General features: G+C 41.5%; 2 protein-coding genes across 5 annotated transcripts in view; one reads left to right on the forward strand and one right to left on the reverse strand.

Annotated features, from left to right (window-relative positions):
- Positions 1–731: 731 nt before the first annotated feature.
- Positions 732–9,960, reverse strand: MBD4 (methyl-CpG binding domain 4, DNA glycosylase). Of its 4 annotated transcripts, none has more exons than XM_019645939.1 (8): positions 9,620–9,960; positions 7,891–8,115; positions 7,158–7,471; positions 4,155–4,226; positions 3,943–4,077; positions 3,206–3,355; positions 2,615–2,718; positions 732–1,696 (listed from the first exon to the last, which is right to left on the reverse strand). In XM_019645939.1, the coding sequence occupies exons 1-8, from the start codon at positions 9,706–9,708 to the stop codon at positions 1,619–1,621; spliced, it is 1,167 nt and encodes a 388-aa protein (XP_019501484.1). In that variant the 5' UTR covers positions 9,709–9,960; the 3' UTR covers positions 732–1,618. The 4 variants fall into 4 exon arrangements, with proteins under 4 accessions (XP_019501484.1, XP_019501483.1, XP_019501481.1 ...); XM_019645938.1 differs by having other exon boundaries at positions 4,155–4,229; XM_019645936.1 differs by having other exon boundaries at positions 6,624–7,471.
- Positions 9,961–10,067: 107 nt separating this feature from the next.
- The window catches only part of IFT122 (intraflagellar transport 122), a 67,863-nt gene continuing 55,228 nt past the window's right edge, over positions 10,068–22,702 (forward strand). Inside the window, 4 exon segments of the mRNA XM_019646044.1 lie at positions 10,068–10,167; positions 15,035–15,101; positions 16,441–16,525; positions 21,349–21,427. Coding sequence (XP_019501589.1) covers positions 10,127–10,167; positions 15,035–15,101; positions 16,441–16,525; positions 21,349–21,427 — 272 coding nt within the window. The 5' untranslated portion in view covers positions 10,068–10,126.

The following is a 22,702-nucleotide window of genomic DNA, read 5'->3' on the forward strand; positions in this document are numbered from 1 at the left end:
AAGGTACCACCTTTACTGCATTGCATTATCTTTGTGACCCTCTCCACAACCTGAGGTAGACACTCAGACCATCCAGATAGGCCACATTAATGTAGCACTTCTGTAAGTAAGGCTACATTTAAGCACTTACATGTACTAACTTAGTAATCATAATATCCTGTAAGGTAGGCCCCACTATCCCATTCTCAAGAGATAAGGAAACAGGTACAGAGGTCAGGCAACCTCACCTGCAGCAAAGGGGAAAAGCCAGGCCTGGCTGTGGCACTCCTGATGGAGATGCTGGGGGAGGGGATTTGACAGCAGGCCCTGCCACCCAGTCACACCTGATGCCCTAAGCTTGGTGAGTTTGCCCTACCCTCCAACCCCAGCTGTGGCCCAGGGTTTGAGGCCTCTATTCTCTCAGGGGCAGCATTTGGGCATCTTGTCCCCCCACCTTCCCCCTTTGTTCCCCTTCATTATTGTATGTGCCTTTCTCTCTCCATGAGGGTCTCTACAGAGGCTTTTCATCTTTGTGCCACTCCCCAGCACAGGGCTTTGCACTTAGTGAAAGCTACTTTGATGTTTGCTAAATAAAAATGTGATGGGAAGTTATGAAGTAGATGTTTGCCTTGGGGGTATGCATGGCCAGTTTTCCTGTTCTCTGGCCAAAATCTATCCCTCTTGAAAAACAAACTTACTCTCCTAAAATGGATACAACCAGCTAATATTCACACACCACCCTACAACAAAGGTAGTTTCCCTAACAAGTTCTTTATTTTTCATTTATTCAATCCATTTAATTTTCAAATTACACCTTAAGATGGGGCTTGGTCATTGAGACTTAATTAGGATTTTTTTGGTTTGGTGAGTTTTTTCTACAGCAAATGTTTCGGTATTTGAGCTATAACATTAAAAACGACATAACACTTAAAAGGTCCTGTCCTCCAGCTGGAAGATGAGAGATGGGTAAATGCTTGAGTTTTCATAAAGGAATCAAAGTAACATGCATAAGCCAGAAGCCAATACTCTGAAACAGAGCTGCAGGCAGATATTCACATTAGGTTATCAAATGAATACTGGGCTCAAATCTTCAATTCCTAAAAGCCAATACACAATGACAAAAGGTATTTTTCTTTGAGGGTTAGCTCTTTTTAGTTTAAAAACATATATATTTTTTTTTAAGTAACTGCCTAATACCTACTATAATATCTTTTTACATGTTTGGCTGCAAACTCTTTGATTGCATCTTCATATAACAATTGCATAATATCATTTTTACAGAAAGAGAACAGAAAGTTTAATCTTTCCTCAAACAAAGCTGATAGAAATTTGCTTTGTATTGTTGATAGTTTAGGAAAGTTTTTTCACTTTCAAATCACATTTCAATATTGGAAAATTCATACGCATTTTTAGGATTGTCAAAAGTTATTTTTTTTTAAAAAATCTCAAAACGTTACACAGCATGTTTAGTAGCAAAGATCTACCAGTGGCACACACATTAAAAAAACATAATTAGGTTTCTAGTTGGGCTGATTAAAATCTATACAATTGGAAAAGTAGCTGGTTGGCTTAATGGAGATCTGAAGAATCAAAGTGCAAGCAAAGTATTAAAACACGAGTTCAGAAACTTCAAAGAGTTTTAAGACAGACTTAATTTTTCATGGTTTTCCCAAAGCCAGTCATGATATTTATTTAACTTATGGTCTTCAGGGTGTACCTGGAAGAAATTAGAAGACAGAGGCCTTATTAAGTTAGTCAGAAATACATATTTTAAATTGGCTTTTTAAAGATATGGTGAGAAAATAGTACATTATGATAATATACCTGGAAATTATAACCTTTAACCTAACGGATTCAGAAATGTTTAAAATTCTACCGTACATTAAGGTAATCCTTTACATTTTATAAAGTCCTTTCCAATTTAGTACTGATCTTCCCTAGAACCCGGGTGTTAAGTGATAACATGATCAAGAATTAATATGCCATTTTCCAATAGGAGGTTATAGACCCTGAGAGTTAAATGTATTGTTCAGGTCATAATAAATGGTGGAACAGGGATGGGCTTGGCCAGATCTGCTAGCTAAATGTTTTAGGGTGGTCACAGACTAAAAAGACAGTGTATCAGACTACCTGACAGTGCCCACTACCTGCCAGGATACCACCCAAGATGCCTGTGTGCTGGGCATACTCAGTAGAATAGGCAGCTGACAGCTGAAGTAGGACCTAGTTACCACAATAGTCTGAGACCACCAGGAGAAACCCAACAAGCATGCATTCCAAGCTCAAACTTGCCTGCTTTCCTTCAGTGGTGCGCTTTTGAAGACTAGTTAAGACTGTGACAGGAGGAAGCCACATCAGGCTTAGAAGCAGTATATGAATGGAATGACAGGGCCAAGTGACAACTGCGGGAGGTCAGAGGCCACATCAAGGAATCTTTATGGACTTGGGAGTGTCTATGGATCCTCTCTCCCTGCTGCCAATAACCCCATGCCACCCGCTGCCCTGAAAGCTTGGAACAAAATTGTTTGTGACTGTAGTAGCACATGTGTCCAAGAAATAGTTCTAGCCATAATGGTGGACTTATTTTGTCTCAGAGCCAAAATGTGCTGGAGATGTGGCTGCAAGTGGGCCTCACCTGCTTCCACTCATTGACGCAAAAAATTCGGTAGGAGTCATTGCCGTATTTGCCAATCCCATGAAGCTCAATCGGGTATCTCCACTGCTTTGTGAGATATTCATCTGCGAATGCAACAGCTCACAGATTAGGCCAGCCTCTAGGAAGATACTTTCCCTAAATGTGTGGTGATGGGGAGCTGGATGGAGAGAACAGCCAGAAGGGACAGGAAAGAATCTTTCCTAACAACCCCACTTGGGATTGCTCTTTCTTCTGAATTCCCGAAGCACCTCTGTCTGAACTTACTGCCACTTACTGACATTATTTTGTGTTAGCTAGACGGAGGTAATATGCTGAGGCTGACTGGGCTTTCTGCTTCACTGACGTCTTCCTCTAATTATGCCCACATGGCCTGATCCAGTGCTGGCCAGATTTATTGCCTGGGTTGATGGGAGACTGTGGTTTGGGGCAAGCGGACTGTTTATAAATGCCTTCGGAGCTTGAGTTGAATGACCTCTATTAATGTAGCATCTGAGGACATTAAAGTTTAAGGTGTGGCTCTCTTAAATAGGCACCGTTTATATTTTGTCCTTTGGGTATCTGGGAAAGTACCTGAGAACTTGATAATGGTTTTTGCTCGAAGTTCGTAGAGACCAATAGGTTTCAGAAGTTCTGACACATCTCTCCAGTCTGCAGTTCTTGCTACCTCAGCGGAAGGATACTTCTCCAGAAACTGCCAAAGCACAGGGATTGCCATTTTGCCTGGGAAGTAAAGATAACAATGTGATTTTAAGCCTCGAGATAGGCTGATTTAGGTTCAGGTACTTCCTCATCTAGAAATGTCTTATAGAGCTTTTTCATTTCTTTGAAAATCACTGACAAGAAGCCATTACCTGAACCAACAACCACTTTCAGAGTAAAAAACCAACACCATTAACCTATTTGGTTAACAGTCCAGATAATGCTGAAACCTTGTCCTACATAATATTAGTTTTCAAATAATCAGATACTAGTGTAAAAGCATACAGAAGACAAGGTGTCAATGACATTAAAGAAAGCATTTAATGAAAAAATGCTTTTATACATGACTGAGGGTGGAGGGACATTATGTAACTGATTTTTATTGATGACCGAAACTAATTTGGAAGTAGAAAATAAATGCAAATCTGCTCCTTAGTGCTACAAAGGCTGTTAAATATCATCTAGTCTAACTTTCTCATGGGTGAAGAGTTTGAAGGCTGAAAGGGTCACACACCAAAAATCAAACTCGAACCCAGGCTTTCTAATCAATTCAGTGCTCTTTCTCCTCATCACACTGTCTATGGCAAATATTAAAATAACCCACAAACCTGAGGTCCGATTGAGAAATATAGTCGCGATGAGGAGCTTCCACGGATCATGAAAAAGTGTTTCTTGCACAAGATTAAAAGGTGACCGAGGAGGTGTCCACTTCTTAAAGGCTTTGCGTCGTGGGGGGCTAAGAGCTAAACAAACATACTGCATCAGAGTTGGACCTCTGAAATAGATTTAAAATCTGATTTTCTGATTGGGAAAGGGATACCTTCTTTGTTATATTTGCTGGAAAAATATAGGCTTGTTTTCCTTTTTTCTATTTGTGTTCGTGGAATGGTGTCTTCTGAAAAGAAAGAGTGAACATTGTTTACAGAATCTATGGTTTAGCCTAAAGAAATATTCAGGGATACCAATAATAATAATAATAATAATACCATTATAAAGCATTTAGTAGGTACCAGGCACTATGCTAAGCACTTTACCAACATTAACCAATTTAGTCCTACTAATAACCTATGAGCTAGGTATTATTTTATCTCCATTTTACAGATATGGAAATTGAGGTACGGAAAGGCTAAGTAATTTACCCAAGGCTAAGTAAGTACCAGAGTCGAAATTCAAATCCAGGTAGTCTGGCTCCTGACTGAGTTCAGGCTTTTAACCACTCTATTACACTAGCTCTTTATGATTTATGTTCAGAGTTCATAGTATTGAAAAATTGGAAATATGGAATATTTTAAATTATGATATCTTTGTACAGTGTTGTCATTAAAAATATTTTGAGATGATATCATGATGATTTTCCCATATCACTAATGTTCAAGTGAAAAAAAGCAATATTCTACATATGATCCCAATTTAATAAAAAAAAAGAAAAAAATATATAAAATACAGAGATTAGAATAAAATAAACCAAAGTGACATAATGGTTGTTGCTAAATGATAATTTTTCTTTTCTTCTTTAATTGTCTGTATTTTCCAAAATTGATGCAGTGAACTTTTTTATACTTACCAAAAAAAAAAAAAAAAGAGACATAGACAAAACAGAACCTGTAGAAAAACCGAAAAACCTAAGATTTGGAACTTAGAACACCTGAGACCACTATCTACTGGGAAGCTCAGTTAATTTAACAAAGACTGACCAGCATTATCAGGCTTTGCAAAATCATCACAATTAATACTCTAACTATACCCTTGAAATTTGAATGTCAGTTAATAATACCATATATTTGTAGAGCGTGAAGCCATCTTTTTCACTTCTCATTTTACTTTACAATATTCTTGATATGAAAAACAGCACTAGTGAGGGGTATTACCTCCATTTTACACATGAACAAACTAAGGCTGAGAAATTAAGCAACTATCCCAAAACCACAGTGGGTGAGTGAAGACTGGGACAAGTATCCCAGTCTCCAGATAATCAGTGTAGCGTATTTTGCTATTCTAGTTTGAATAGGTAAAGCCTAGTAGAAAGTAAAAGAGTTAGAACAAAGGAAACCGCGCTGCTAATTTTTTCTGTGGGTTCCTATAAATCATTACTAACTCGCCTCCTTTATTACTGGGAGGCTGAAGCTCAACTTACTTGGCAACTTCTACTTAAGCCAATGGGAGTCTTTACTTTCCACTGGATATCTATTAGCCTAAAGATACTTCATTTTATGTTGAGAACAAGACTTCCTTATGTATAGGATGAACGGATACTTCCATTGTAGTTGCAAAAGGATGTTTTTAATATTTAATTTGCCCATTATACTAGCAATAAATCTACATAAGCCTCAAGGCTTTAAGAAACTCAAAGTCTTCAAAGGACAGACTTGAATCCTTACATAGTTCCTAGGTATACACGGCCACCTTCTGTTAAAGGGGTTGAAATTCTAGGCACATAAAATCATGAGTGGGACTGAGGGTAGGAGCAAGCCTAACCCCCCTGCTCCACCAAGTTGTCCAGGCTATCTCCCCATAAGACTTTAAGTAAAATTACTCTTGTTCTTTAAAGGAGTTATTCATTATACCATAATGGCATGATGAATAACTAATACCAAGCTGCTCTAAAGTTCTCCTTTTTATCTCTTATTCACTGAGGTATTATAAAGGCAAAACTGCTCAGCTCTGAATTCTGTATTAACAGCGTATTACAAATAATAGATGAACTATGTGAGTATAGTTTTGAATTATTTAGAGCTCTAAAGCAGTTTAGAGAAGCAGCACATAATAGAATATAAAAATGACTGTGATATATATACATAAAATTCAATGGGAAGTCACACATCAGTAGTAACAGGAGATGTGCAAAGAGAAGATGCTGACGATTCTCAACCAGTTTATGTAGAAAAAGAGTCTTCCCCAAACCTTTTCACAAGTGAAGCCTTTTCATTTTCCCTACAGTTATAAGATTATTGGCTGAAAATAAGATGGGAAGAAGGGAAAGCACTGTTGAGGAGAGTCCCAGCTGCTGCCCCAGGGAGAGATGGTAGCAGCTGTTAAAGGCACAATTCTCCTTTGCTGGGGGCATTAAGGCAGTAGCCAGCTGATGCCCTCTCTGCCACAGGAAGGGACCTGAAGATCAGTTAGACAAGATACTAGGAGTTGATCCCAGCTGTGGTAGAATGTATTCGACATTTGGCCTTATTTCTTCATTCTATTCCCACATCCTAAACGGGTATAAGCATGTAATACAGTATCCGGGAGTATAAACTCCTAATCACATGTTTAATGGTATTTTAATTGCACTGAATACCTTGACACATGTTCACAGAAGTAGGGTCTTTTTCAGAGCAGTTGTTGTCCATTTCAGAGCCACATTTTAAACTGTCAGTATGCAAATGTTCCTTCCTTTCCCCAACTTCTACTTTGATTATTTCCTCAGATTCTAAAAAGGTATCCTCACACTTGTTGTGTTCGGCTTCTTTGGTCGAACCTAATTCATTGATGAGGCCAGAAGTTATTTGTTCAAGACTAAAATTTGATCCTGAACTCAATGATTTTTCTTTTGTAAATCTCTTTTCTTCGCTGGTCACATTGAGGGTCTTGTTGCTTGCTCTGGCATCAGAAATGCAGCAAGTTCTATCAAGCTGACTGTCTTGCGCAACAGGTTCACTTTCAGCATCTGCCTTATTAGACACAGATTCTCTTTTTCTAGTACTTTGAACAGAATCTGGAAGACTCTTTTGGCACCCCGTTTTAGTTTTCTTAGTTTGAATTCCTTTCAAAACAGTCCTCTTTCCTTTGGACTTTTTCACCTTTCTGGAGTCAGCATCACTGACACTCTCACCTTCTTTAGGAAGCAAATGAATGGAAGTCAAGTTAGATAGTCCTCTGCTATCTTGCAATTCCAAACCTCCACTTGGCAGAGGAAACACATCTTTTTTCCATTTGGTTCTTGTCCTGAGGTTCTGGTTTGAAATGCTGCTTTCGTTTTGCAGTTGGGATGTCACAGCTGCCATGCTGCAGTTTTTACATCCTGATTTGATGCCCCTTTTAGAAAGTACAGTAAAATCAAAATCTTCTAGCTTAAGAGAAGTCTCTTCATTTTTGTGAAGATAATTAGCAAGTGAACCTTTGGATCTGAACTTCAGTCCTTGTGGGCTAGAAAATAATATTAAAAGAAACTTACTGCTAGAAAATAAAAGCAATTTTTTAAAAAGAATTGGACCACATTTCAGATTTTTAATCAATAATTTCCAAAAGTTGCCATGGGCATTTGTCATTTGAAATAAAAACAGCAATAAAATGGTACTTTTAAATATGAAGAGGAATATTCTAGTATAAAATAATTTTACAAATATAACTTAAGAGCAACCTTACCATTATTCATTCGCAGTAGGAGAAAATGTACATACCTGTCCCTAAATCACTTAATAAAACTAACCAGTGACACTAAAGGAATAAATCAATAGAGGTTTTACGGTAAAAATAGAAAAAAGTCAGATACCTGCTATGCTTTCCCACTACCTGTCTAGACAAAATTATTAGGCTGCATTATCTTTACCACCTTGCATGCTCACCTGATAAAATATACATCATATCTTCCTGCTGTTTTTCCAGATAATCTTTGCTTCACAACTCTTTCCCATCCGCATGGGACAGACTTATGGCATTCTGTCATTTCACCAAACTGAGCAGAAGCAATGGGTTCTTGTAGCAGGGGATTACACTCGCTGCTGTTTTTTATCACCATTTGTTTCTCATCTTCTTCTGCTCTTTCTGATCCTAGGACAACAACTTCCTCACTAAAAAAACAAAGTTCAAGTGATCAGCTCATTTAAATTTGGTTTTCCTCTTCTTGTTCAATTTTAATCCATGACAGAGCAGGAAACCACATGGGCTATTTGGAATATGGGAGAGATTAAAATCAGTATGGACCAGTCTTCTGTTATGGGAATAATTTCCTGCCCTCCAATATCTTCCTGTCCTCCAACATGGGTTAAAAAGGGTTAGAAATCTCTGCACAATGAAAAGCTCAAGCTATTTGCTAGAAAACTTGTTTTTTTTTTAAATTAATCATTGAGTAGAGCTATTATAAAGATTTCTTGTGACACTTGGCATGAGTTTAAAAATATGAACCAATAGCTGAGCTCTTAACCTGGGATCAACAGAATGGCTTAAAGGAGTCAGTGAGGTAAATACCCTCCTCTTCCCCAAATAAGTGAGGTAAAAATTTCATATATGTATGCATTCTGGGGGAGAGTGTCTATCACTTTTATCAAATGTTGTAACCCTCCAAAAGGTAAATAATTTCTGACACGGAATTTTCAAATCTCTTTCATTGTTGATCCTCATGGTAGGATAAAGATTACTCTAATTTTATTGATAAAATTGAGTGACAGGAAGACTAAGTTATTTGCAAAGTTGATACCAGAACCCAGGTCTATTACATCTTGGTCTAATACTTCTCCCCCTGTACTATTATTGAAAAACTTCAGTAGAGTGCTAATCACTGAATCACACATTTGAACATTTGGATGGGCCTATAAAGATATCCAACCCAACTTCTTTTCTACAAATAGGGAAACTAAGCAAGAGCTAGTGACTAACTAGAATTAGAATCAAGGTCTTCTGATGTAATTTGGGGTTAAAGAATTTTGGGGAGCTCAGTGGATCTTGAGAAATTATATAGTTCACAATTTTAGGGGTAAGGAAACTGAAACCTGGTGAAAACATCACAAACTTTAAAGTCTACAGACTGGGTTCAATCCCAGCTCTGCTATGATTTTTTTCATATGATCATTTACTTGCTATGTGTCCAAGAGCAAGTTACTTAACCTCTCAAAGTCTCTTTTCTTCATCTGTAAAAAGGAGGTAATACCTCTTTGAAGGCAGATCTGAGGATTACATTTTGAAAGAAAAGTAACTCATCTTAGCCCCAGATCGCACATATACAAGTACTCAATACATCACTGTAGCTTCCTGTTACTTCTCATAGGACCCATTTTGGGGGAGCCCCCGGCTGCGTAACATGACAGCTCCTCCAAGGTCTTCCTTATACATCCAACCCAAGCAGAACTCTCCTTGCACCACCTCCCAGCTCCTTCGTCATTTTGGGTAAGGAAGTCGGGAGCACCCCAGGGCTGACCTCACCGGAATAGTACCTAAGCTCAAGCCTTAACTCCTAGTAATTAAACCTTGAGCTTCCAGGTCTCTGTTTACCCTAGGTTAGAAAGGCCCACCCACCTTCTATTCCCCCGCTCCCGTTTTACAAGTGGTGAAAGCGAGGCCCAAAGAGGGGTAACTTGCCGGAGATCACATGGCTGGTCAGGGACTAGGCGCTCACTGGAAGTGACCAAGGGGGCGGCTCCACAGTTCCCCAGGCTCGGACTCTCCATCCCAGTCGTGCCCTTCAAGCGGGCTCCGCCTGCACCAAAGGGCCGACAGGGTGCGACACCCCGAGTGTGGAACAGAGTAAAAACGTGAAAACTTCCTTAGTTCTGAGCACTAAGCCGAAACCCAAAGCTGAGGGCAGTGACAGTCTGCAACACTCCACAGCCGCTTTCCGGCCCCCGCCGGTTCCGACCAATCGCGCGCGCCCCAGTTGTGTAGACGCCTTCTAGGCTCCCGTTCCATCCTCGCTTTTTGTCTTTTACTAGCCCTCCCTTTTAGACATGCGCACTCGGAACGCTGCCTGGCGCATAGCTCACTGCGCATGTGCGTTGCCAGGGGTAACGCAGGTAGCCAAAGTGGCTCGCGGAGAGGGCTCTGCTGCTGAGGCGGGGAGGAGGGGCCCGAGGCGTGAGGGAAGCCGCGATGAGGGTCGTGTTGACGTGGAGAGATAAAGCCGAGCAGTGGTGAGGAGCGGGGCAGTTCGGGAGGAGCGGGAGGCTGAGCTCCGGCGGGGATGGCGGGAGCTATTGCTTGAACTTCTGTGGTTGCCAAGGGCAACGGGCCTGCGGCCTAGGCTGAGGGCACTGAACCCTGGGCCTGTGCTACTGCAAGGTCGCCCTCTCACCCCTTTGCGGATGGAGAAACTGATGCTTGGAGAGGGAGCAAAGGGATGTGCCACGCGTGAGGTAGTGGCCTGGCGAGGCGGTTTTACACATAATCATAATCTGGTCTTGTCATTGCTTTATAATCCATCCTGGGCTCATCAGACACTCACAACAATGTTTCTCCAGCTTCACAATTTTCTCCACATCCACATATTACCCATACTTTTATTAATTTGACGTTTTATTCTAAACTGTCTCCCTTATTTTCGCTTAAATATGATTTTACGAGGAAACTTTATTGCTCCATATTTAAAAAAATATCACTTGCTATAATAAGATAACTGTAAATTTTAAAGCAAGGAGTAACAAAACAGTGTTAATAAGTTGTAACTAGATACTGTTGCTAGCCTGAGGTTTACTGTCTCTGAAACTGGAGATTTAGCAAGGTAGGTCAGAGAGGTGCTTGAGATGAAGAGATCAAACTGAAATGTTCTCCCATACTTAGAAGGTTTGAAAGAATGACTTTCTCATTTTATGATTCAATGTTATTTAATGTCCTATTCCATTTTTATCACCTAAATCTATCACACAATGATACATTTGGGGAAATACTGACTTCTTGGATAGTTCTCAGCCCGACTTTCAAAATCTTCCTAGATGATCTTTTCAGCTTCATTGTGAAGCCTCTGTTTTGGACACTGGAACAGGATATTTGCCATTCCTTCTCTGTTTTTTCTTAAGCCTTTCTGTGTGAAGATAGCATGCCTTCTTTCCTCATCTCCTCACATTGAAATCCTAAACTTCCCATGAGGCTCCCTTTGGAGATAGTTGCTCTACACTAATAATATTAATAGCTAACACTATGTGCCAGGCATTGGCTAAGGACTTTCTTTTATCTTATTGTCACCTCAAAACAGCCCTCTGAGGTGGGTGCTATAATTACCTCTATTTTACATGTGAGGAAGCTAAGGCACAGAGATGGTAAATAGTTTGCCAAGTTCACACAGTGAGTCAGTGCTGGCTAAAAACCAACTTTCAAGCTCAGGTCTTCCTCACTCCAAAGCCAATGCTTTTAGCTACTATATCAATTTTTCTTTGTATTACGGAGGCTGCAAACTCAAATGCCTGCAGGAATCAGGTCGGCAACATAAATGGGAAATGTTTATTCACATCTTGAACACAAGGAATTGTCTGTTTTCCCTAGGAGTATTCTTCTATTCTACACCCCACTTTTCCTGAAACACATAACTTATTACTTATACTTTAAATAGAGATTTAAGTTTTAAAAATTCCTTTTTACTTTTCTTTTAACTCGATTATCGAAGTACCCCCACAGCACAAGCTGATGATAACTGGTATCTGAACATTTGGCTTTGATATCAGAGAGTCATAGGGAGTGGCAAAGAATGTGGCACCTAGAGAGCTCATGCTCTGCCTAAAAGGGCAGCTGCTGCTCAGGCCCTGCCAATCACCACCCTGCAGGAATTTGGTTGAGTGCGCGCCAAACTTCCTATTTTCACCAGTCACTAGGACTCTGGGTTTTTATGTGAAATGTCCTAATTTTTTAACGTTGGAACCTAATCTTAAAATAAAATAAAATAAAACACCATGTGGGCCAAATAAAACATTTGCTGGCCAAATACAGACTGATTTGCTCCCAGTTTTCAACCCCTGGCGTAGAATTTTGTTCATCCCTCCCTTGTGGTATTTAAGATCTGTCTAGTGTAAGTTATTTTTGAATCTGTTTATCCCAGAAGTCTATAAACCCCTTAAAGGCAATGGCTATGTTTTATTCATTTCCCATTATTCCAGTGCCTAGTCAAATCAGTGGTTGTTGTGATTTGATGGATAGGTGGATAGATATAATGAATTGATAAGTGAATGAATGAATGATGAATGAAGATAAATTGGTTATTTAGTTTGGGGCCCATTATAGGTTTGAAACAGCCTATTAGAATAGGGGCTTTAGGAGTTCTGTAGACCAGCAATCCTGATGGCAGCCATATATGCCAGCTGATAGCCCAGAATGAGACAAAACAAAACAAAAAACTCTTAAAAATAGATAGCAGAACTAAAAAAAATTTCAGATGTCAAAGATTAGTTCTCTATAACCAAACCAGCCATTATCTCCCGTCTGGTCTTTTACTTCCAGTCTAACCTTCACAAACCAGCAAAAATTCTCTTTTTGAGTCCTGCTGCTGTGATGTTACTCTACTTCTCATAAACCTAGAGTGACTCCCAGTTATCGTCCACATCAAATTGTGAACATAACTAGTTGGTCCTATTTACCCCCACCCCCTAATTGCTAATGTTTAAATTTATGCTTTTCAGTTAAGCTAAAAATTCCATTTTCATATCCAAAGGCCCTTCCCAAATGCTCTTACTTCTCTGAACTCCCTCATTTTCTCCCTTAAAAGCACTGCTCCAGGTTCATGTCTACCATGATGCCTTATTTGGCTAGCCCACCTTCTTCCAGTCAGACCATGATCTGCTATAACCCTTTATTCACACCTGCTAGCTAGTATTTACTGAGTACTTGCTGTAGGCCAGACTGTGTTGACATGTGTTACCTTGCTTAACTTCCACAATAATCTGTGAGGTTGGAATTGTTACCCCATTTACAGATGAAGAAACTGAGACTTAACAAAGTGACATAATTTGCCTAAGATACCAAAGCGAGTAAGTGGGGCTGGGGTCTGATTGTGCAGGGTTCAGAGAGGCACCTTGGGACTTCAGTTTACAGTGGGGTGGGCATAGGGTTGTCAGAGGACAATTTGCAGGACTCGCCTTCTATCTCTCAGCAATGGCATTTGATGATGTATCTTTTTCATAAAAGGAAACAGTGTCGGGGTTCGGTCAAGTGGCTCAGTTGGCTAAGAGTGTGAGCTCTGAGCAACAGGATAGCTGGTTCGATTCCCACATGGGCCAGTGAGCTGCGCCCGAGCTGAGCTGCCACTGAGCTGCCAACAGGTGGCAGGGTGGCTCAGCTGGTGAGAGCATGTGCTCCTAACAAGATTGCTGGTTCTACTCCCGCATGGGATGGTGGGCTGCACCCCCTCCCTGCAACTAAGGTTGAACACGGCACCTTGAGCTGAGCGGCTGCAAGTTGCCGTTGGCTGGCCAGATGGTGACTGGACTTGGAGCTGAGCTAGCTGCGCCCTCCACAACTAATATTGAAGGACAACAGCTTGGCTGTTCCCCTTCCCCAATTCCCCAGTAAAATCTTAAAAAAAAAAAAAAAAAGGAGCAGGGTGGGAGAGAGAGCCATCATCCTACAGCACACTAGACCGCCTGTAGGTGGGTGAGCTCCCCAGCCTTGCAGTGTTCAGGCAGAGGCTGGACGGCCATCTATAGGGAATTCCTGCCCTCGTGGGGGGAGTTCAGACTATATGACAAGGTCTAGGGTTTTTCTATTTCAGAGTTTCTGTGATCTCATGATGTAATTAAAGTCTGAGGTGTCCAAGATAAAATCTTGTCAGTTTGTTGACTGTTCATTATGTGTCTAGGACAATGCCATTCACATGGTTCCACAAATGTTTAAAACTGAGTCATTGCCCTCAAATTACATATGACTCTAATTAAGGGCACAAGATAGTATCTGAAACAGTGTAAAATATAGAAGATGATATAATTCAGAGCTAAATAAAATTGTACAGGTTTTTAAGTACAGTAAGAATTTAGATTGGGATAAATCAGATGTTATGTTATACTTTAGGAAGGCAAATTTCAAGAAATTCAGAGAAAATGAATTTTCACATCTGAGAGGAAGGTAGTTTTAAGGCTTGGTCCAAATGAGACACTCAGAAATTATTTTTTTGATAATTCAACCCAAAATGATTGTTATGAAGAAGAGGCCACTTTGATGAACTCAGATGGGTACAAGGCAGAAAGGGAACCACATATCCAAGGATGACTGTAAAAGGGAGGTGCAGACCCCCTCCAAAATATATCTCATCATACAACCCACGGGTGTCACAGTTCTCTATCCTTGTTTTGTAGGTGGGGACGAAAGCTCAGACCAGAGGTCAGCTCTTCTGGCCCCAGCTCCCCTCTACTTTTCATTCTACTGCCCCAGTTCCCCTCAAAGTGTGAAATGGACCTCGTACATTTCCCCCAAGACTCAGAGAGGGAAAACCTGAGAAACAGGAAGGTCGGGTCTGTTATCACGTAACAGTGAGGAAACTGAAGAACTCAGGGTCTGTGTTTATTTCTATCAAGAGGGATGCCCAACTGAAAGGGTGTTAACACTCACCCTTATTCCAGCTTTTGGATAGCGTCCACATGGCTTGCCTCTGTACTTTAGTTTCCTCATTGATAAAAATAGGCCAGTAGTGCCTGGCCTGTCTACTGCTTTATGTTATCATCAGATCAAATGAGATAATATAAGTTTATACAAATTCTCTCAGGTTGTCTAACCTTTACGGTATTATGAGGAGAATTCGTGCCCTCCACTGTTGACCCTTTGAATCATATGTGGCGTCTGGCTTCTAGACAAGTGGAAACTGGGACATGGAGCTAACTGCCCAGTGGATTATGATTGAATGGGCTGCCAAGGTGTGGTGGTTGAATGGAATTTGCAGCCAAATGCAGTTCTTAGCCATTATTTCTCCCCCTCATACACAAGCAGTGTTTTATAATGGAAGTCAAGTTTGTTTTCCTGGCCATTAGCAGACCTCATCTTTTTGGTTCCTAATTGTCCTTTTGTCTTGTCTTGTCTCCTGTCTAGTATATATGACCTCGCATTTAAGCCTGATGGAACCCAACTGATTTTGGCTGCAGGAAACAGATTACTGGTAGGATTTTGTCTGAGTTTCCTTTTTAAGTGCTTTTTTTCCTCTCCCTCTTGTAAGTACTCTGAAATTTGACCCCTTTTTTGAGATAAAAAAGGCAAGGGCGGAAAAACCAGTCATTACTTTTTAATAGGAAAGGAAATGGGCTATTTAAAACAGGTAAGTAAACCATCTATCAGATAGGAACCTGTGAACAGTACCTCCTTTGGAGTCATTAATCTTTCCCTTTTTACTTTGAGACACCCATAAAAGGTTGAAAACAATTAATCAAAATGCCTTTGAAACTGGGCTGGTGTCAGTTCACATTTTTTCCTCCTGAAAAATTCAAGCAACAGAATTGAATGGGGCTCCCTCCCTGCGAAGCCAGATAGCCTGACCCCAACTTTTAGGCACTGGCTTTCCTAAACAATTCCATATGGATGCTATCCTATTTTTCATATTTTCAAAGAATATAACCTCCCTCTGGAACCTATCCCAATGTATAAAAGTAATTTCAGAGAACGCTTTATGTGTGACCTAAAAACCTTTGTACGATCTCTCCTTCCTCCTGCGTAAGTCAACTTCTCTTCTCGCTCTGTGTCTCTAGATGTGCAGACTGACTGATCTCCAGTCTCTGTATGGTAACTACATAATCTTAAAGCCATGGTTAAATTGTTCTGCAGACTTCTTCTCTCCAGGGTAAACAGTCCAAATCCTTTTAGTATTTTTTTTTTCTATAGGTTATTTTCTCCAACACTAACCGTTTTTGGAGGGGTTTGCCTTAATTTCTCAGATGGTGTGTTTTTTAAATCTCTGCACATTTATAGGTGCTACACAGCTGTAAAATATCCTACATCCACATTACAGCTGGGTTTATGACACTCCTTTTGATTTGCAAACCCAGGGTTCAGGTTTTTGACTTTCAAACTCTTGGGGGCAAATATGAAACATCCTCTGTGATGCTGGTGTTAGGGGCAGGGCTAGCGCTAAAACTTAACCATGTTGTAGGTGGCTTTTTCTATGTGCTGGCTTTACTTGGGAGGGTCCGGCTTGATTGGTAATATATCCAAATTCACATAAGAATAAGTGAAGTTTATTCTTCCACAGAGTGAACTTTTGTTTCTCGAGGATTAATGGTATGTTGCTGGTCATAAAATGCATAAAATCGGGACCTCTACTTTTTGGGTTTTCCAACTTTTAAGTCATAGTCTTTCTGGTTTCTTAGTGTAGTTTTTACTTGATACACATTTAGAATACTGACAAATGTTATGTTATAAAAACAAAAGTAGCATCAGCAGCCTGTAGGAATTCTAACTAATGGATGCCATGTGGATAATCTGTACTTTTACCCCTTTTTTGCCAGGTTTATGACACCTCTGATGGCACCTTACTTCAGCCCCTAAAGGGACACAAAGATACCGTGTACTGTGTGGCCTATGCAAAGGATGGTAAGAGGCTGCTCTGGGCTTACACTCTGTTATGGCCTGCCTCATAGCTTTTCGTTTTTCTCCTTAGTCACTCTTTAATTTATTTTAGTAAGCTCAAGTACACCTTACAGTTTCAGAAGATAGTTAAGTCTCTTAGACTTCAGTTCAATCATTCAACAATTATTTATTGAGGGTCATCTATGTGCCAAGCACTGTTCTAGCTGGTTGAGATACTTCAGAGAACAAAACAGAGGTCCCTGCCCTTATGAGTCTTCTATCTGTGGGGCAGGGAGGGGAGGAGAGAGAATGAGGGATGATATCCAATAAACATAGCAAATAAGTAAGTAAAACAATATACTGGAAGGTTATGTGTTAAGGAGGAGGAAAAACTAGGGCAGAATAAGGGGGCTTGAGGGTGTTGGGTGGGGCAGGGGATTGGGTTACAGTGTTGAATAGCGTAGTGAGGGTGGGCTTATTGGGCTGGAGACGGGTGAGCAAAGACTTGAAGTTGGGGAGGCAGTGAGATTCCGATGCTAGACTTCTGGAGGAAGAGCGCTCCTTGCAGAGGGAGGAGCCATTGCAAAGGCTCTCAGGTGGGAGTGTGCCTTCCAGGGGATGGGGCAGAGAGAATCAGGTGGAGCAGGAGGGGATGAGGGTAGAGAGGTAACAGGCATGGGGTGGTCAGATCCTGTTGGCTGTCAGATGGACTTTGGCTTTGATTCTCAGTGAAATGGGGAACCACTAAAGAGCTCTGAGCAGAGGAGAGATCTGATTTGAGTTGTATTTTTTTTAAGATTTTTAAAATTTTTATTAGGGAATTGCGGGAGGGGAACAGTGTTGGGGAATTGGGGAAGGGGACCGGCCAAGTTGTTGTTCTTCAATCTTCATTGTGGAGGGCGCCAGTTGCCATCTGGCTTTCCGTTGGCAGCTCGTGGCCTCTAAGCTCAAGGTGCTGTGTTCAGTCTTAGTTGCAGGCAGGCGTAGCCACCATCCCATGCAGGAGTCGAATCAGTAGCCTTGTTGTTAAGAGCGCACACTCTATTTAATGAGCCCTCTAGGTGGCAGCTCAGCTCAAGGTGCCCAGTTAAGTCTTAGTTGCTGGTGAGCATAGCCCACTATCGAACAAGCAATCTTGTTGTTACATCAGCTGAGCCATCCTGTCACCTGTTGGCAGCTCAGCAACAGCTCAGCTTGGGTGTAGCATCACTGGCCCATGTGGGAATCAAACCAGCAGCCCTGTTGCCCAGAGTCCACGCTCTTAAGCCAACTCTTAACCAACTGAGCCATTCGGCCAGCCCCTTGAGTTGTATTTGTAAAGGATCCCTCTAGTTGTATTGGAAACAGCTTGCAAAGAGAGAGGATTGGGGCAGGGAGATGATTGAGGAAGAATCATCCAGGAAAGTTTTATAACACTGGTGATGGGGGCTCAGACCTCTCGGAGCAGAGGAAATGGTGAGAATTGCTCGGATTCTGGATATAGTTTGAAGGTGGAACCAATAGGATTGCCTGACACATCGGATATGGGGTGTGAAGAAAGGAGTCGCGTGACTCCATGGTTTCTGACTTGAGAAACTGAAAGGATGGGGCTGCCCTCCACTGAGATGGGGAAGGCTGCAGGTAGACAAATTTACAGTAGGTGACCAGTGGTTCAATTCTGAACATGTTGAATTTGAGAAAAGTTGACGCTGTCAGAGAGAAGGGAGAGAATTGCCAGAACAGAGCTGTTGAGTGGACAAGAGAAGATGGGGCATGGTGGGAAGGTAGAGATGTCACTGCAGGTGCTGGTAGTTGGGGCCTGTGGTGGTAGGAATTTAATGGAAATTCTCTTCCATTCTTTCAATGAAATAGGAAGCAACATCAACTGAGAGTGAGGATGGGGAAGGAGGTGTAAGAGAGTGGAGAAAGGAAAAAATGTAAAATCACCACTTGAGAGAGTGTGGCTGAGCGAATGGACCCGGGAGGTATGGTGAGCTCTCCAGTGACATGAAGGGCCCACTTGAAGCTGGTGATCATGAATTGAAAGTGAGATCAGCTGGTCTGATAATGCCTGTTTCTCCACCACTTTGAGCTGCATAGATGCAAGGGTGGAGAAGATGGAGACTTGGATTTAACCGGAGTGGTGGGTTTGCAAGTACCTCTGAAGATGAAGTAAGAATGCAAGGGAGCAGAGGATGTATGCAAAGGAGTGATTATATACACTGACCTTGAACTGTCAGCTGAGTAATGAGGGGTGAGAGGATCTTAAGGGGTGAGGGGTAGTGGGTAGGTGGTAGGTTCTGTTGGGTTGAAGGATTATTGGAGCTGGGGCATCAGGTGGGGTAAGAAAGAGGGGGAGGCAGTGGTCAGAGAACAGGTGCATGAAATTGATATTGAGAGTTAAAAATAAATCTGTGCAACCCACAGCATGGGTTTGGTGGGAAAAACACAGACTTTGGAATGAGATGGACACAAGTTCCAACCCCAAAAGCTCTGTGAGTTTGAGGTGGTTAATAGTAAAGATAACGTTATGTGAGCACTGCTGAGACGTCACAGAATCAGAGTGTTTTAGTGCTTGAATGAACCTTGGAGATCATTCAGGCTCCAGGTTTTTAACTTCTTTTGGATGATGCACCTCTCTGAGGATCCAATGAAAGCAATAGACTCCTTTCTAGAAAAATGCATGTACTTCGTGTATACACACAATTTTGTGCATACAGTTTTGGTCTGATCTAGCCCAATGTCTTCATTTTAGACCTACATAAAGACCTAGAGAAGTCAAAAGACTGGCTAAGGTCATGGAGCAAGTTAGTGGCAAAGACAGCACTAATTTCTTGCCTCATAGTCAGGTGTGCTGTGCCATGGTCATCGTGGGGTTTTTTTGTTTGTTTTTTTTAATGTGTGTGTTTGAGTTCAAGTTCAGAGTAATGCTGTGGGGAGACCTGTGGGACCTCTGGAATTTATAAGCATTGGGGCTCTTTGGCCTGTAACACCATTAAGGCCCTTGAGGATATCAGAGTGTGACCTGCCGTTAGCGGCATATGTCAGCAGTTTGCAGAATCCTGTCACACACATCATCTCATTTGATCCTCCCAGTAGCCTTCTGAAGCAGACAGGGAAAGGATCCTCAGCTCCTCTCATAGATGAGAAAACGGGCTTGGAGCAATTACAGGGGACTGAGCTGGGCTCGACCCAGGCCTTCCAACCGCAGAGCCCTCATTCTTTCTAGTATATCATGCTGCTTCTTCATGACACTTATATAGTGATTAAGAATTGTTTTAATTCCTCTCAACTGCCCTTTTCCCATTGGATCTGGAAATGGAGATATGCTGAATCACAGTTTTGCTCTTTAAGTCTGCTTGTTTCTGATTTTTCTCTTAAGTTTTAATAAGTATTTAATGAGCAACCATGATACAAAGGTGTGTAAGAACTGTGTTTTTTTTGTTGTTGTTGTTCAAGAAAAACAATACAAGATAATAGGAAGAAATAATAGTAATAATAATAGCTGATTATTTTTAGCATTGATTCTAATCCAGGCACTTCCCTAAGTGCTTTAATCTCATGTAATCTTCACAACAACTATGAGGTAAATGCTATTGCTGTATCCTTTTTTTCAAATGAGGAAATGAAACAGAGATGTTCAGCAGCTTGTTCAGGGTCCTGCAGCTGGTGAGTGACGTCACTGGGAATTCCAAGTCAGACTCTGGACCCGTAGCCCACACTTGTCATCATCTGCTGCCTGTCAGGATGGGAGAGGACTGACAAATAATAACCTATGAAAGCAGCTTCTATTTATTTAGTATTTGCAGCGATGTCATACGGCTGTTACCCTGATATCTACTGTTTCAGCCACTGTGAAAGGTGTGTTACAGATATTATCTGAGTTGACCACCACGAAGAGCCTTTAAGGAAGGTATTACTATCCCTTTATATTTCAGATGAAGACATTGAGGCACAGAGAACACTGACTTCCCCAAGGTCAACTTCCTCTTGCCCTAAGACTAAGTCTAAAAATGTTTAACAAGGTGTACAAAATCGATCCTGTGCTTACCAATTAATCACCATCTCTCAATGGAGTAGGTGAAGGCTCCCTGTTGTTTGCTGCCATGATACCCTGCTCCACTTCTAAGCACTTGCAAACTTGTAGCAATGTAATTAATAAGTAATTTCTCCTTATATGTTACCTCTCTCCAATTCCTTCTTTCCTAACCTCAAGTAGCTGTGAAAATGAAATCTCATCTGTCACTCTTTTGCTTAAAGCCTTTCTTTGGGATAAAGAGGAAGATTTCAACTGTGGCCCTGAAACCCCTAGAGATCCCTCCCCCATCCACCTCACTCCTTGTCCTTGGTGTTCCATGCTGGCTGCCTATCAGCCTCTTAGACATCCTAGGCTTTTCCTGCCTCAGGACCTTTGCATATGTGTTCTAGCCATGTGGTCCTCTCTTTGCACCTAAAGTTTGCTAAGGTTTGCTCAACCTTTAAGTCTCAACTGAAGGATCTCATTCTCAGAAAAGCCTTATGTCATTTAAATTAGGTCCCTCAGTTATTCAGAGGTCCCACTTCTTTTATTACCATATTGTATTTGTATTGGATTAATTTAACTTAACACTTAACTTTTCCCATTACACTAAACTCTATGAAGGTAGGGATTAATGTGCTTTAATCACTACTTGAGCCTTAGCACAGAACATGATTCCTAGTAGATAGTAAGCCCTCAATACATCTTGGTTCACTCAGTGCCAGACAGACCAGTATTTGAACCCAAACTCCCTGACTCCAAAGTACTGCTTCCCGGTACTGATAAGAACTCTCTGGAAAATGCTGGTTTAAAATAAATGTGAGAATTGTCTTTTTAAAAATACTTTTAGGCAAGCGCTTTGCTTCCGGATCAGCTGACAAAAGCGTTATTATCTGGACATCAAAATTGGAAGGCATTCTGAAGTACACGTAAGTAACCATTTAGGGGTACAGTGTTATTGGTTTGACGCGTCTCTTATTGAACGACTGTAGCAAGAGCCCCCTTAGTAAAGATACAAGGAAGAACTTTTTTCTCGGGGATTGAACTTGTGATTAGGTTATGGGGGTATGTGGTGGGTATAGGAAAGTTGGGTAATGAGTAAGTGAAAGGACATTTCTTGAGCACCACAAGCTTGGCCAGCAGTGGGCTAGGTGTTTTCCTAGAGCTCAGTTTAGTGACTCTGACATCGCAGATTCCACCCTTCCCCAACTTGTCCTTTTCCATTGTCCCCATCTCAGGGAATGGGCTCACATCTACACAGTGGCAACAGCCAGAAACTTGGGCTTGGTGTGCCCCAGGCTCCTCTCCCTGCAGAAGCTCTGCTCATGTTCTTCCCTGTTCCTCCGCCTAGTTGACCCTATTCACCCTGCAGCTCTCAGGCTCAGATGTTGTTTCTTCTGTGAAGCCTTTCCTGCCCCTCTGGACCTGAGCAGGTCTCCTTGGTGGCATTTCTCACAGTCGTAGTTTTACATTTATCCTGGTGATTGATATCTCCCATCAGCCTGGAAGCTCCGGGAGGGCAAACACTGCATCTGTTTTTGCTCACCCTGTGTCCCTGGTACAATGCCTGGCCTGTAGTAGGTATTCAGCAAATGATTTTTTTTCTTTTTAGTTGTGGTAAAATACATATAACATAAAGCATACCACCTTAATCCTTTTTAAGTGTACGGTTCAGTAGCATTAAGTACATTCATGTTGTGCAACCAATCCCCAGAACTCTTTTCATCTTGCAAAACTAAAACCCCATACCCATTAAACAACTCCCATCCCTCCTCCCCCTGCCCCTGGCAACCACCATTCTACTTTCTGTCTCTATGAACTTGACTGCTCTAGGGACCTCATACTCATGTAAGTAGAATCATCCAGCATTTGTCCTTTTGTGAGTGGTTTATTTTACTTAGCATAATGTCCTCCCAGTTCATTCATGTTATATCATGTGTCAGAATTTTCTTTTCTTTTTTTTTAAGCTGAGCCATCCTGCCACCTGTTGGCAGCTTATGGGCAGCTCAGCTCGGGCCGGGCATCAAACCGCTGTTGCTCAGAGCTCACACTCTTGAGGGAGTTCTTAACCATCTGAGCCACTTGGCTGGCCCCTTATCCAGCTTTTAAAAAAAGAAAATTCAGGGGCTGGCCGAGTGGCTCAGCTGGTTAAGAGCTCGCTCAAGAGTGCGAGCTCTGAGCAACAGCGGTTTGATGCCTGGCCC

This window comes from Hipposideros armiger, unplaced genomic scaffold (genome assembly GCF_001890085.2).
Source record: "Hipposideros armiger isolate ML-2016 unplaced genomic scaffold, ASM189008v1 scaffold_96, whole genome shotgun sequence".
Lineage (NCBI taxonomy): Eukaryota > Metazoa > Chordata > Mammalia > Chiroptera > Hipposideridae > Hipposideros > Hipposideros armiger.